The sequence below is a fragment of the Neoarius graeffei genome, chromosome 17, assembly GCF_027579695.1.
Source record: "Neoarius graeffei isolate fNeoGra1 chromosome 17, fNeoGra1.pri, whole genome shotgun sequence".
In the NCBI taxonomy this organism is placed as follows: domain Eukaryota; kingdom Metazoa; phylum Chordata; class Actinopteri; order Siluriformes; family Ariidae; genus Neoarius; species Neoarius graeffei.
In genome coordinates this window covers 49,678,145-49,692,478 of record NC_083585.1, presented here as the reverse complement: position 1 = coordinate 49,692,478, position 14,334 = coordinate 49,678,145, and the positions used below count along the sequence as shown (strand labels likewise).

The window sequence follows — 14,334 nt, the reverse complement described above, 5'->3', positions numbered from 1 at the left end:
ACACATTGGGCATACTTTTGCCTTTACCATTATAGTTAACACTTGATTAGTGGATGCTAAAATACAATGGATGTTAGATGGATGCTGTAAGGGTGTTTTTTTAACAAACAAATAAAAACAACTGGGTAAACTGTATTTCAGCTTTTGGAAAGACATTACTCAGTGGGTTATTCGCCCTTATTTTGAAGACTTTATGAGAATGACTACAGTTGTTGCATGAACCTGAATTGGGACAGTGGCCTGATACTAAATTTAAAAGATAAATGAACACAACTGTTGCATTAAAATTTGACTGCATTCACTGGTTTTATAATATTTAAATCTTCTCACGTGTTATAAAGCCTTCAGCACAGCAGAAATCTAATCTTGTGGTTAATATCAGTAACATAAAATGGCATTAAATATTACTGTTATTATCACTATAAACTAAATTTTGGAGTGTAAACATGGGCCATAGGTCAGCAAGCATGTAAGTCATGTTTATGTGGCTGCACAGAAACCTGTACTAAATGTTCTATGGTATTTATTGTTAAATCTTTTTTTTAATTTCAGGGTAAAATATCTTGCTTAGGAACAACTTCAGTTGAAATATCTTGTGTTGTAGATTTTAGAAAATACCTTCAGACAAATAAGTTTTATTAAAATTTATTCTAGATCATAATGCTGTTTTAATAGCCCCAAAATGTCTTTCTCTTCTGAATTATAAAATGTATTAGGTATTTCAAAGATTTAAGATTCAAAGATTTTTTTTATTGTCAAATGACTTTATATCCAGGACATATAGGAGAATCAAAATGCTGTTTCTCTCTCACCTTACTTGTAAAAAACAGATAAAGATTACAACCCCCCCCCCCCCCCCCATATATATAAATATTTATAAATATAGATAATATAGATAAAAATACACTCTAAAATCAAACAATGTACAAAATAGCAGAAGTGCAAATACAGTACAATATCTGTAATGGAGAAGGTGCTAGAAGAGTAGCTTATGAAGTGTATATGAACAGTAGTGCAATCCCATTTCATGAGATTAAGAGATTTTTTAGTACCTAAGTGATTCAATATGACAAAATGTGGTAATACCTTATTTAAAGGGTACCTGTATATGATTTTAATAATACATTTATAAACATTACATAGAACTTTTAGAAAGCTGTGTTTGATGGCTTATGAAAAGCTTATGTCAAAAATGGTCAGGTGACATTATTGGTTTTATGCAATATGTCATACAAGAGTGGAGATAAATGCTCACTAGTTCACAACATTCATAAACCTTAGAAACCACTGTAAGACAATTTATGAAAAGCTTATTTTCATGATGTAATGCTGTCATGAAGCACTACTTCAATGCAATGTATAGCTTTTATCTCTCCAATTAAGACACACACTGTACTGTATATGCCAATATTCTGAATGATGTTCATGCCCCTAAATGAAAGCAATAGGAAAATTCCCATTCACAGCATTGCCATGAAGCACTACTTCCATACAATATGTGTCAGGAATGCAGACGACAGATGGATGTAAAAGCAGCAGAGAGTTTAATAAGGCAAACTGGCAAACAAATCCAGGTAATGGTCAGGCAAGACACAAACTGGATATCACAGGTAGAGACAAAGATCATAAACCAAAATACAGAACAATATAAACAGCCAGGGAGTCAAAAAAGTATAAAGGCTTGGTAAAGTCAGGGAAGGGAGCACAGAATGTTTATTCTGCAATTGCATGAGTGAACTGAGAGTCTTATTATACACAGCAGTGATTTGGTGAGATAGGGAACAGGTGTAGCAATAATCAGTATTCCAGAGATGGAAGGTGGTGAGATGCAGGTTGGTTATTGTAGTCTGCGGTGGCTGTATAAGGAGGCTGCTGTGAACTCTGGGAAATGGAGTTTTGAGTGCCAACGGGTGCAGACGTGACAATATGTATCTTAAGTAATATGCGCCAACATTTTGAATAATTCACGTTCCCTTAACAAAACTAATAAATTTTGGTTATGCATTTTTTATTTAGTGAATTAACTAGTTCAATTTTTCATCAGATATTATATAAAAGTATTATTATAATAAATACAAGTAGAGATGGTTCATTCAATTCAATTGAGACAATTGTTCAAACAATTTTTCTAAGTCTGTGTGTGTCTGTGCTGTTTAGTCTGCCATGAGATATTATGTTCCTGTCCACTCCCAGTTGCCCAAAAATCCCTCTTCAATGAAACCAGTTTGTTGTAGTAAATCATGGCCTTATTGGATCTATCACAATGTATGACACAAGCTACAGGTGTTCTTCACTGCAAATAAGAGAAAATAGTATGCTATAATAGCCCTACTTTTGTTATAAACATTTTAACTAGGACTGGTGTAGTTCTCACAATAGAAGAGTGAAACGGATTCAGGATTTGCACAATTCTTGGTCCATCTTCTTTTAGAACCAAAGAGATCAGAAACAAAATATTGAGAATTATGTCTAAAGTTGGACCAATCAAAGAATAATGTGGGGATATGCTGCTTTTACTTATTTTGCATTTACATTAAGAGTGAGTAAAGTGTCACGGACCCACAAAGCATACACAGTAAAAAACAAAAAACAAAAACAAAAAAACAGGAATGTGTATGGTTCACTTTGACTTGTATTTCATTAGAGACAGAATGAAACCAATATATTTCATGTTTTGTCTGGTCAATAAGAATTCATTTGTGAATATACATACATTCCTGCATTTCAGCCCTGCAATACATTAAAAAAAGGGATATGGGCAATTTAGGGCGATTAAAGAGCAAAACAATTAAATAATGATGTTAGTTGAAACAGCTGATGTCAACAGGTGGTTGTAATCATGATCTGGTACAAAAGCAGTATCCAGGAAAGGCCTAGTCTTTGAGAAGCAAAGGTAGGCTGAAGCTCTCCAGTTTGTCAACAAATGCCTGAGAAAATTATTGAAATGTTTAAAAACAATGCTGCTCAAAGTAAAATACAAAGGATTTTGTACATATCACCCTCTACAGTGCATAATATCATTAAATGATTCAAGGAGTCTGGAGGAATTTGAGTACATAACAGGCAAAGACGGCACTGGCCTTGCAGATCAGTTTATTGAGTCAATTGGCATCTGCTGCACTCAGTCTCCAATCCCAGCACACCACAGCATACAGGAGAGCACTGGCCACCACAGAAAAATAAAACAGCCTCAGCATAATCCTGCAGATGTTGAAGGACCTCAGCCTTCTCAGAAAGTAGAGGCGGCTTTGGCCCTTCTTGTATATGGCCTCTGTATTCTTAGTCCAGTCCAGTCTATTGTCAATATGTACCCCCAGTTTACTTGTAGTCCTCAACAATGTTCACCCTGACCCCGTGGATGGAAACAGGGGTCACCAGTGCCTTGTTCCTTCTCATGTCGATAACCAGTCCTTTAGGCTTTGTCACATTGATCTGCAGATGGTTCTGCTCATACCATGTAACATAGTTTTCCACCACTGTCCAATACTCAGCCTCATCATCCTTACTGATAAGTTCAACTATCACATAGTCATCAGAGAACTTCTGAAGATGGCAAGATTCTATCTGATAGTTGAAGTCTGTGGTATAGAGGGTGAACAGGAAGTGAGAGAGGACTGTCCCCTATGGTGCCCCAGTATTGCTGACCACATTATCCAACACACAGTGTTGTAAGTGTACATACTGTGGTCTACCTGTCAGGTAATTGACAACCCAGGACATGAGAGGGGCCTCCACATTAATTGCCATCATCTTCTCACCAAGATACACTGGCTGTATGGTGTAGAAAGTACGGGAGAAGTCAAAGAACATTACAAAGAACATTCCCTCACAGGGAGTAGGGGCAGTCTAGTATCCTGAACTCCGGGTTGGGGATGGTAGATGAACTGGAGAAAGATCCGGCCATAGGCTGAAGCTGCTCCAGAACACGTGTCTCCAGGGTCTTCATGATATGAAATGTTTCACACACACACACACCACACACACACACACACACACACACACACACACACACACACAGTGGTGCTTGAAAGTTTGTGAAGCCTTTAGAATTTTCTATATTTCTGCATAAATATGACCTAAAACATCATCAGATTTTCACACAAGTCACAAAGGACCACAGGGTAACTTCTAAGCAACTGAAGGCCTCACTCACATTGGCTAATGTTAATGTTCATGAATCCACCATCAGGAGAACACTGAACAACAATGGTGTGCATGGTAGGGTTGCAAGGAGAAAGCCACTGCTCTCCAAAGAGAACATTGCTGCTCATCGACAGTTTGCTAAAGATCATGTGGACAAGCCAGAAGGCTATTGGAAAAATGTTTTGTGGACAGATGAGACCAAATAGAACTTTTTGGTTTATATGAGAAGTGTTATGTTTGGAGAAAGGAAAAGACTGCATTCCAGCATAAGAACCTTATCCCATCTGTGAAACATGTTGGTGGTAGTATCATGGTTTGGGCCTGTTTTGCTGCATCTGGGCCAGGATGGCTTGCCATCATTGATGGAACAATGAATTCTGAATTATACCAGCGAATTTGAAAGGAAAATGTCAGGACATCTGTCCATGAACTGAATCTCAGGAGAAGGTGGGTCATGCAGCAAGACAACGACCCAAAGCACACAAGTCATTCTACCAAAGAATGGTTAAAAAAGAATAAAGTTAATGTTTTGGAATGGCCAAGTCAAAGTCCTGACCTTAATCCAATCGAAATATTATGGAAGGACCTGAAGCAAGCAGTTCATTTGAGGAAACCCACCAACATCCCAGAGTTGAAGCTGTTCTGTATGGAGGAATGGGCTAAAATTCCTCCAAGCCGGTGTGCAGGACTGATCAACAGTTACTAGAAATGTTTAGTTGCAGTTATTGCTGCACAAGGGGGTCACACCAGATACTGAAAGCAACGGTTCACATACTTTTGCCACTCACAGATATGTAATATTGGATCAGTTTACTCAATAAATAAATGACCAAGTATAATATTTTTGTCTTATTTGTTTAACTAGGTTCTCTTTATCTACTTTTAGGACTTGTGTGAAAATCTGATGATGTTTTAACTCATATTTAAGCAGAAATATAGAAAATTCTAAAGGGTTTACAAACTTTCAAGCACCACTGTAATAAAGGTGTGGTGTACATAGACTTCTGTCACTTATCTACGCTGACTCATATAAAATACTTTGTTTTGAAATGTATATCATAAATCACAATCCCATCTTACCTTTGAATAGTTTTCAACCAAACTTCATTGCATCATTAGTGCTTTTAGGAAAAGCATTTTCTTTCATAATTTGTAATTCTTCCTCACTTACGGGGGCAAAGTGATTGGCTGCCATTTTTCTGAGTCGTTTGAGGTGATTAGTCGAGAAATATTCTGAATTTCTCAACCAATAAGAGCACAATTTTCTATCATCACCTGCATATTTATACTAATGCTCGATAATCACCTTGAGTGACTCGGCAAAATGGAGGTCAGTCGCTTTGTCACCGTAAGTGAGGAAGAATTACAAATTATGAATGAAAATGCTGTTCCTAAAAGCACTAAAGATGCTACGAAGTTTGGTCTAAAACTATTCAAAGGTAATGTGGAACTGTGATTTATTTTATCAATTTCAAAACAAAGTATTTAATGTGAGTTGGCAGAGATAAGTGATACAAGTCTGTGCCACACCGTTATTATGTTTGCATGTTGCTTTTGAAGTTTGAAATCGATTTAAAAAGAATTTTGATAACTTGACTGCAAATCAAGCATTTTTCTGGTTGCTAGATTATGCTCCAATTTAAATGCATTCCAATCAGCTAAGATTGATTGCACAAATACACCAAAATCAAAGTGATGTATAAGGAAACGATCTGTGGAATTTGCATTTGCTCATTTTGTGAACAACATTTACTCTACAGAGCCTGAATAATATCTATTTGAATTATATATTTCAAATTGCACAACTTTTATCCTTATAACATAGAAATGATGCACACATGTTGTTCAGAAATGTCGCAGACACTGTATACTGCCTCATGACTGCAAGGATATGGTCATGTTCATATTTTTACATATCCCACAGTGAAGTGCACTGGGAATAGTTCAGACAAGACATCATCTATTTGAATCAACCAATGATCTCAAACATATAGAATTATATAAACACCATGAAACTTTCCCCAAGCCTGTTTTTACCCACTTGGCAGAAGAAGTGGATTGGATGCCTTATACAGCATGGCAGTATAGAAGAACTCCACAGCACTGTATGACTGGAAGTTCAGTTCCAGTCTCACTTGAAGTCCTATTATCGTGTCACTTTAAGTATTTTGGAATAACAGAGACACTTTACAAAGCAATTTGAAAGACTCCTGGACAGATTGATAATTCTTTATTGAAGAAAATATTTTTAAATAACTATTTTTAAATAACAACAAAGCAGAGGTGAACATGGCTCAAAATGTTTCCAGAAAAACAATCAGTGAATTTGTTATCACAGGATTTGACCACTTTGAAAAACCAATGATACTTGGAATTGTCATACTTACTGTATACATTCTTGTAATGCTTGGGAATCTGACAAACATATGCTTCATTATCATGGATAAACGTCTGCACCAGCCAATGTACCTCTTTATCTGCAATTTAGCAATTGCAGACATGCTCTACTGTACATGCTCATGTCCAACAATGATAAGGAACCTTTTAGTTGGATTTAAAACCATATCTTATGCATCATGCATTACTCAGTTATGTGTGTTTAGTTTAGGCTTTATAATGGAGGTGTTTACTATTTCTGTCATGGCTTTTGACCGATTACTTGCCATAATCAAGCCACTGCACTACCATTCAATTCTGACAAATGTACGTTCTGTTATTCTCACTTTCTTGCTGTGGATTCTTGGTTCTGCGACAATAGCTGTTGTGCCTGGAACTGTTCTTCCACTACCAGTTTGTTACACAACACTTACATTCCTGTTTTGTGACTATGGATCTGTTGTCAGGGCCACTTGTGTAGATCCTAACCCATATTTTGATCTGATGGCAATTGTAAGTTTCTTTCTGCTGTTTGGAACATTCAGTTTTATCTTTGGATCTTATATAATGATAATTGTAGTTGTTTTCAAAATGACCTCAAAGGGTAGCAAGAAAAAAGTGTTTAATACATGCTTTAGTCATTTGATAGTTGTAGTGTGCTATTATAGCCCTACTTTTATTATAACCATTTTAACTAGGAGTGGTGTAGTTCTCACAATAGAAGAACGAAACGGATTCAGGATTTGCACAATTCTTGGTCCATCCTTAGTAAATCCTTTTATATATTCTTTTAGCACCAAAGAGATCAGAAACAAAATATTGAGAATTATGTCTAAAGTTGGACCAACCAAAGAATAATGTGGGGATAAATATGCTGCTTTTACTTATTTTACATTTACATTAAGAGTGAGTAAAGGCTCATGGACCCACAAAGCATACACAGTAAAAAACAAAAAAACAAAAACAAAAACAAAAAAACAGGAATGTGTGTGGTTCACTTTGACTTGTATTTCATTAGAGACAGAATGAAACCAATATATTTCATGTTTTGTCTGGTCAATAACATTTTATTTGTGAATATGCATACATTCCTGCATTTTAGCCCTGCAATACATTAAAAAAAGGGATATGGGCAATTTAGGGCGATTAAAGAGCAAAACAATTAAATAATGATGTTAGTTGAAATAGCTGATGTCAACAGGTGGTTGTAATCATGATCTGGTACAAAAGCAGTATCCAGGAAAGGCCTAGTCTTTGAGGAGCAAAGGTAGGCTGAAAATCTTGACAAATACTTGAGAAAATTATTGAAATGTTTATAAACAATGCTCCTCAAAATAAAATACAAAGGATTTTGTACATATCACCCTCTACAGTGCATAATATCATTAAATGATTCAAGGAGTCTGGAGGAATTTGAGTACATAATGGGCAAAGACGCAAGCCTGAGCTGAACACCCATGATCTGTGATCCTTCAGATGGCACTGCATCAAGAACTGTCATTCATCTATAGGTGATATAACCACATGGGCTTGGGGTTACTTTGGCAAATCTTTGTGAAGCACTACAATATGGAGTTACATCCAAAAATGGCAGTTAAATCTTTACTGTGCAAAAAGGAAGCCTTATATTCCAGGTCTTTCTTTGTAAGAAATGGCTGCTGTGTGCTCTGGACCAAAAATGAAAAGGACTACCCAGACTGTTACCAGCAACAAGTCCAAAAGCCAGGTCTAAAATGGTATGGGGTTGTGTCAGTGCTCTTGGAAAAGGTAACTTACACTTCTGTGATGGCAACATTAATGCAGAAAAGTATATTGAGATTTTGGAGCAATATATTCTTCCTTCCGGATGACATCTTTTCCATTTATTTTTCAACAAGGCTGGGCAATGTATATAAATTTTTATTTATTTATTTATTTATTTATTTATTTATTTATTATCTTCCTTCCTTCCTTCCCTCCTTCCTTCCTTCCCCCAACATTACCTGAATCAGAATCAGAAATACTATAATAATCTTGAGGGAAAATTGAAAATGTCTGCACTTGTTCACACTCAAATAGATAAAATAAATTACAATATTAAACAGATCAATAAAGTTCTATCTAATCTAATCTCTAATCTAATCTAAGATATGTAAAACATGTCGAATATGTAAAAATATATAAAAATTATACATGTAAAAACATATAGAACTTTCTAAAATGTCAACCATACATACTGCACATAAATAGCCATGTGGAAGGAAAATTAGCCATGCAGATGGAATAAAGAAAGTTATTGCACAGTTAATGTTACAGTTATTGTACATAAATAAGTAAATAGTAAATAATGGCTATGATACGTAGAATTATTACACTAGTATTGCACACTGAGTGAGGTATTGAATAGCTATATTATGTAATTATTGAACCTAGGTATAGTGTGGATGGATGTAGTATGATCGAATTATTACACAGGTGCAGTATTGAATAGTGCATTGTCTTTTGAATATCTGAGCCTCTGAGGGAGAGGTTGAAAAGTTTGAAGGCCACGGTCAGGAATGACCTCCTGTGGCACTCTGTCATGCATTTTGGAGGAATGAGTCTTTCACTGAAAGTACTCCTTTGATTAGCCAGTGTAGCTAAGCCTGCTCCAGGAGATGGAGATCTGCGTCTGGCGTCGCCGGAGCTGCAATCGTTTTGTGAAGTTTTTTCGTGCTGTAGCATCGAGCAGATAAGGCTGTGCATACACCTCCAGTCCTTGCAAGTGGCAAACAGAGTTCAGGAGCATTTTGTGGTTACGCCAACAAGAAGTAACACATTTAAAACAAGTTAAATGTTAAGAAGTGGAATAACCTCACCAGCTTGAAGGGACTCTACAAGTGCTAAAAGGGCAAAGTGGTCTGGTGTTATGTACATATTTCTAAGTTAAAGTCTTTATTGATTCCAACATAGTAATTTACAAATAAGCAATTTTGAAGTGCACCGACATTTAAAGGTGCTATACGTGTTTAAAGGTGAAATGTATTAGTTGACTTACATGTTTCTAGGTTACATTTTTTTGCTGATTTCAACATAACTATTTACTTAAGTTAGTTTTTTGAAGTGTCAATAACATTTAAAGAGCTAATCTATTCCCTTAACTATAATTTACTAAGTGTTAAAAGGAGGTGTTTTCTGTTTCATTGCAAGTTAATAAGGCTAATTTCATTTCATTATTACTGTAAATTAAAATATAAGATAACTGCTAACATTTAAGATAAGCTAGTTAATTAAACTAATTTAATTTAAGTTTAAGCAACTAAACAAGAACAAGTCAAACAATACTGAAAATGGCTGACCAAGAAGCTAATAAGCAGGATCTAGACAGTAATGGTGAAGCTGTAGAGTTACAGCAGCAGTCTAAAAACCCTGATAATGAACCTTTAGACACCGACCCACTAACAGAGACCCAAGCTGCTGCAGAACAAGGATTACGAAGAAGCCAGAGAACCAGAAAGCTTACTGAAAAAGGTCAAAAACTCTATGATGACAAATCTAAACAGCTTTACCATCATTTTACAATTGTTTATGACAACTGGAAGGTGCTTGTTAAGGAGGCTAAGAAAGCACTCAGTGGAAGTCCCTCCAGTGAAGTCTTACAAGAACACATGAGTAAGATTCGCTGTTCTTCAACAGATGCGAAACAAGTTTATGAAGACTTGCGCAAATTAATTGTTCCTGATGGAGAGACCCATCACCGAGTAGACACTTGCCATGCCATCTCAGAACAGATTGTGGAATATACATGGAATTGTCTTGAAGAGAAAGATGAAGGTCAAGGCTCTCATAAAGGACCAACACATTGGACTGAGACTGGCTCTGTTTTCTTAACTGCAGCATCTCAGAAGTCTAGTTCAAGAAAAAGATCAAGTCACTCAAGCAAAGTATCAAGTCACTCAAGCAGGTTATCTGCAAAGAAACAAGAAGCAGCAGCAGAACTAGCTGCAACTGAAGCCACACTGAAAGTCTTACAAGAAATGGAATGTAAGAAACAAAAGCTTGAAACCCTTGAAGCTGAAAACAGACAGAAGCTTGTATTACAAGAAGTGGAAAATGCTGCAAGATAAAACACATTAGAAGAGAAACGCAGACAGATAGAGCTGTTAGAGACCGTCAAGAAGATGAATGCTGCAAAGGCATGACTTCAGGTCTATGAACAAGAAGTTGGCTCTGATGAAGAGATATCAGACATGCTCCATAACTGCAAGTCCAGGCAGGAGAAACCTGCACCTAATTCAGAAGGTCTTCCAGTACGGCACCATCACAAGATTCCACATATGCACAACCTGCTGTGACAACACAAACAGTCACCAGAGGGCAAAATCCTACTGACACTCATCAGGAGGATAGCACTATAGCACTTGCAAGGGCAATAGCAGAGTCCATTAATGCAAGTCATATCCTAGTACCAGAGCCTTCTGTTTTCAGTGGAGACCCATTCAAGTACAAAGACTGGAAAATGTCTTTTCAAAAATTGATAGACAGGAAGAACATACCAATAAATGAGAAGGTTTACTACCTACACAAGTATATGGGTGGGCCGGCAAAGAAAGCCATTGAGAGTTACTTCCTGTTAGGAACAGATGCAGGCTAATATGCAGCATGGGACATCCTGGAGGAACGGTATGGAAGCTCCTTTGTGATTGCTAAAGCCTTCAGGGATAAGCTCACTTCATGGCCCAGGATAGGAACTAAGGACAGTATTGAACTAAGAGAATTCTCAGACTTCCTTCAAGACTGTGAAGCAGCAAGGTCATAGATTAAGAGTCTAGAAGTCCTTAATGACTGTGGTGAAAACCAAAAAAAATGCTCACCAAGCTTCCTGATTGGTTAGCAGCCAGATGGAACAGAAGGGTCATTGAGATTGAAGAAGAAAGTAAGTCATTCCCAAGCTTCAGTCAGTTTGTTGAGTTTGTCTCAAAGGAAGCTAAGATAGCTTGCAATCTGGTTACTTCTCTTCATGCTCTTAAGTCCAGTGATGGTGAAAAGCTGAAGACACCAAAGACTCGAAGCGTGGGTGCAAAGGTGCTGGTAAGCAGCTCTGAAGAAAACCCAGATAGTAAAGGGTGTATCTTTTGTGAGAAGTCAAGCCATGGTATTCATGCATGTCGAAAGTTCATGGACAAGACTGTCGCAGAACGAGTCAAGTTTATGCAAACGAAAAAATTGTGTTTTGGATATTTGAAACCAGGACACCATTCAAAGAACTGCGAAAAAAAAGCGTTTGTGACACATGTAAAAGAAAGCATCCAATATGCTTACATGAAGACCGTATGAAGCAGGACAGAAAGAAAGAATGAGGGGATGATGAAAGAAAAGAGAAAGAAATATCAAAGGAAAGAGCAGATTCTAAACAGACAAAACCATGTGGCGCAAGATATGAACAGTACATCCACATCCACAGTTATTCCAGTATGGCTGTCCACAACAAGTAATCCTGAGAATGCAGTCCTTGTATACGCTCTTTTGGACAACCAAAGTGATACCACCTTCATCTTGCAAGAAAGGGCAGAAGCTCTGGACGCACAGAAGGAGCATGTGCAATTGAAACTCTCCACATTGTCATCCAAAAGTACAGTTGTTCAAAGTCAGAAGTTAACTGGGCTGCAGGTTAGAGGGTTTTATTTATCAAAGAGGATCTCTCTCCCAGTAACCTATTCAAGAGAATTCATTCCTGTTGATTTAAGTCATATTCCTACACCCAAGACAGCAAGGGCATGGCCTCACCTAGAGCACCTTGCCGAAGAAATTGCACCTTTGTGACGTTGGCTTGCTCATAGGTTACAATTGTTCGCAAGCCCTGCTACCCAGAGAAGTTGTGTCAGGGAAAGACAACGAGACATTTGCTCAAAGAACAGATCTTGGCTGGAGTATAGTCGGATGTGCTAATCCCTGTGTTGACTACGGCGACACAATTGGAAGCAGCCACAGGATCATCGTGAGAGAAGTGGCACCTTCTCTTCAGTCATCTCCTCGTCTGCCAAGTGAAGTTCGATACATATACCGAACCCAAGTCAAGGAATTAGTCACTCCACCAGATGTGTTAAAGGTGCTCGAGTCCGACTTCAATGAAAGAACCGTCGAGGACTCTCACTTCTCTCAAGAAGATCTACGCTTCATATCAGTAATGGAGGAAGGAATCAAGATCAATGCAAATGGTCACTGTGAAATGCCATTGCCATTCAGAGAAGGCAGGCCGAGTCTGCCAGAGAACAGGAGATGTGCAAACCACCGTCTCAAGTGTTTGAGAAAGAGATTTGAGAAAGACAAGCAATACCATAAGGACTACACTGCCTTCATGAGTGAAACAATAAATCGTGGAGATGCTGAGAAGGTTCCAGACAACGAACTTGACAAAAGTCCTGTCTGGTACATCCCTCACCATGGGGTGTATCACCCACAGAAACACGGAAAGATACGGGTTGTGTTTGACTGCTCAGCGAAGTTCCAAGTTGTGTCATTAAATGATCATCTGCTTACTGGGCCAGAATTGACAAATACCTTGATAGGTGTCCTCTGCCAATTTCACAAGGGTCCAGTAGCAATAATGTGTGACATTGAATGCATGTTTCATGTAAGAGCAGGGTCTATTTGAGATTTCTCTGGTGGGACAATGGGAATTTCCACTCTGAACCATCAGTTTACTGGATGAAAGTGCACCTGTTCGGGGCAGCCTCATCACCTGGCTGTGCAAACTACGGCCTCAAGCACATTGCCACTCAAGGACAAGGCCGCTTCAGTGAAGCATCCATCCGCTTCATTGAAAGAAACTTCTACATGGATGGTGGCTTGATTAGTGTGTAAAGAGAAGAAGAAGCAATTCAGTTAGTCAATGATTCACGGCAGCTCTGCAGCACTGGTAAGCTACGAATCCACAAGTTTGTTTCCAACAGCCGACAAGTACTTGCATCACTCCCCGAAGAAGAGTGTGCTGAAACAGGAAGAGGTCAAGACTTAGCCTTGGGTGAGCCGCAGATTGAAAGAGTCTTAGGTGTCAAATGGTGTGTCACTTTAGATCACTTTCAGTTCAGAGTAGTTGTGAATGAACATCCACTCTCTAGAAGAGGGGTCTTGGTGACAGTAGCCTCCATCTTTGACCCTCTTGGCTTTGTAGCGTCTTTCATTCTACTTGGGAAGCAAGTACTTCAACAAATGTGTCGTGACAAGATTGGATGGGATGATCTTTTTCCACAATGGGAGTCCTGGCTCTTGGATCTACAGAACCTAGCTGATGTCAAGATCCACCGATGTTTCTAGCCAGCAGGTTTCAAGGAAGTCCAAAGATACGAGCTCCATTACTTCTCAGATGCAAGTATCACAGGGTATGGTGGATGCACATACCTGAGACAAATCAGTGTATCAGAACAAATCCACTGTTCTTTAGTCATAGGCAAAGCGAGAGTGGCCCCAACAAAAGTCACTATGGTATCAAGACTTGAGCTGTCAGCGGCTGTTGCTGCAGTACGTACAAGTGACATGCTCTGAAAGGAGTTAGAGATAGAAGATGCTCAGGAATTCTTCTGGGTGGACTCAAAGGTCGTCCTGGGATACATCAACAATGACACCAGATGATTCCATGTATTTGTAGCCAATCGCATTCAGCGTATCAAAGAAAGTACCAATCCAAGTCAATGGAGACACGTGACCTCTGAGGAAAATCCCGCTGACCACAGGTCAAGGGGCCTTAAGGCGCAAGAGCTCATTGTCTCTAACTGGTTCAAGGGTCCAGACTTTCTCTGGCATGATGAGCTTCCCAGTGGAGATATTAAGGTGGGAGAACCTGCAGTCGATGACCCA

General features: G+C 38.3%; 1 protein-coding gene across 1 annotated transcript; it reads left to right on the top strand.

Annotated features, from left to right (window-relative positions):
- Window positions 1-6,432: 6,432 nt before the first annotated feature.
- On the top strand, window positions 6,433-7,377 carry LOC132901213 (olfactory receptor 6N1-like). The gene has a single exon (XM_060943546.1). The coding sequence runs from the start codon at window positions 6,433-6,435 to the stop codon at window positions 7,375-7,377; it is 945 nt and encodes a 314-aa protein (XP_060799529.1).
- Window positions 7,378-14,334: the final 6,957 nt, after the last annotated feature.

Bases quoted from the DNA above. Each gene is read 5' to 3' on its own strand.
- LOC132901213 (XM_060943546.1), top strand. From the start codon at position 6,433: ATGGCTCAAAATGTTTCCAGAAAAACAATCAGTGAATTTGTTATCACA.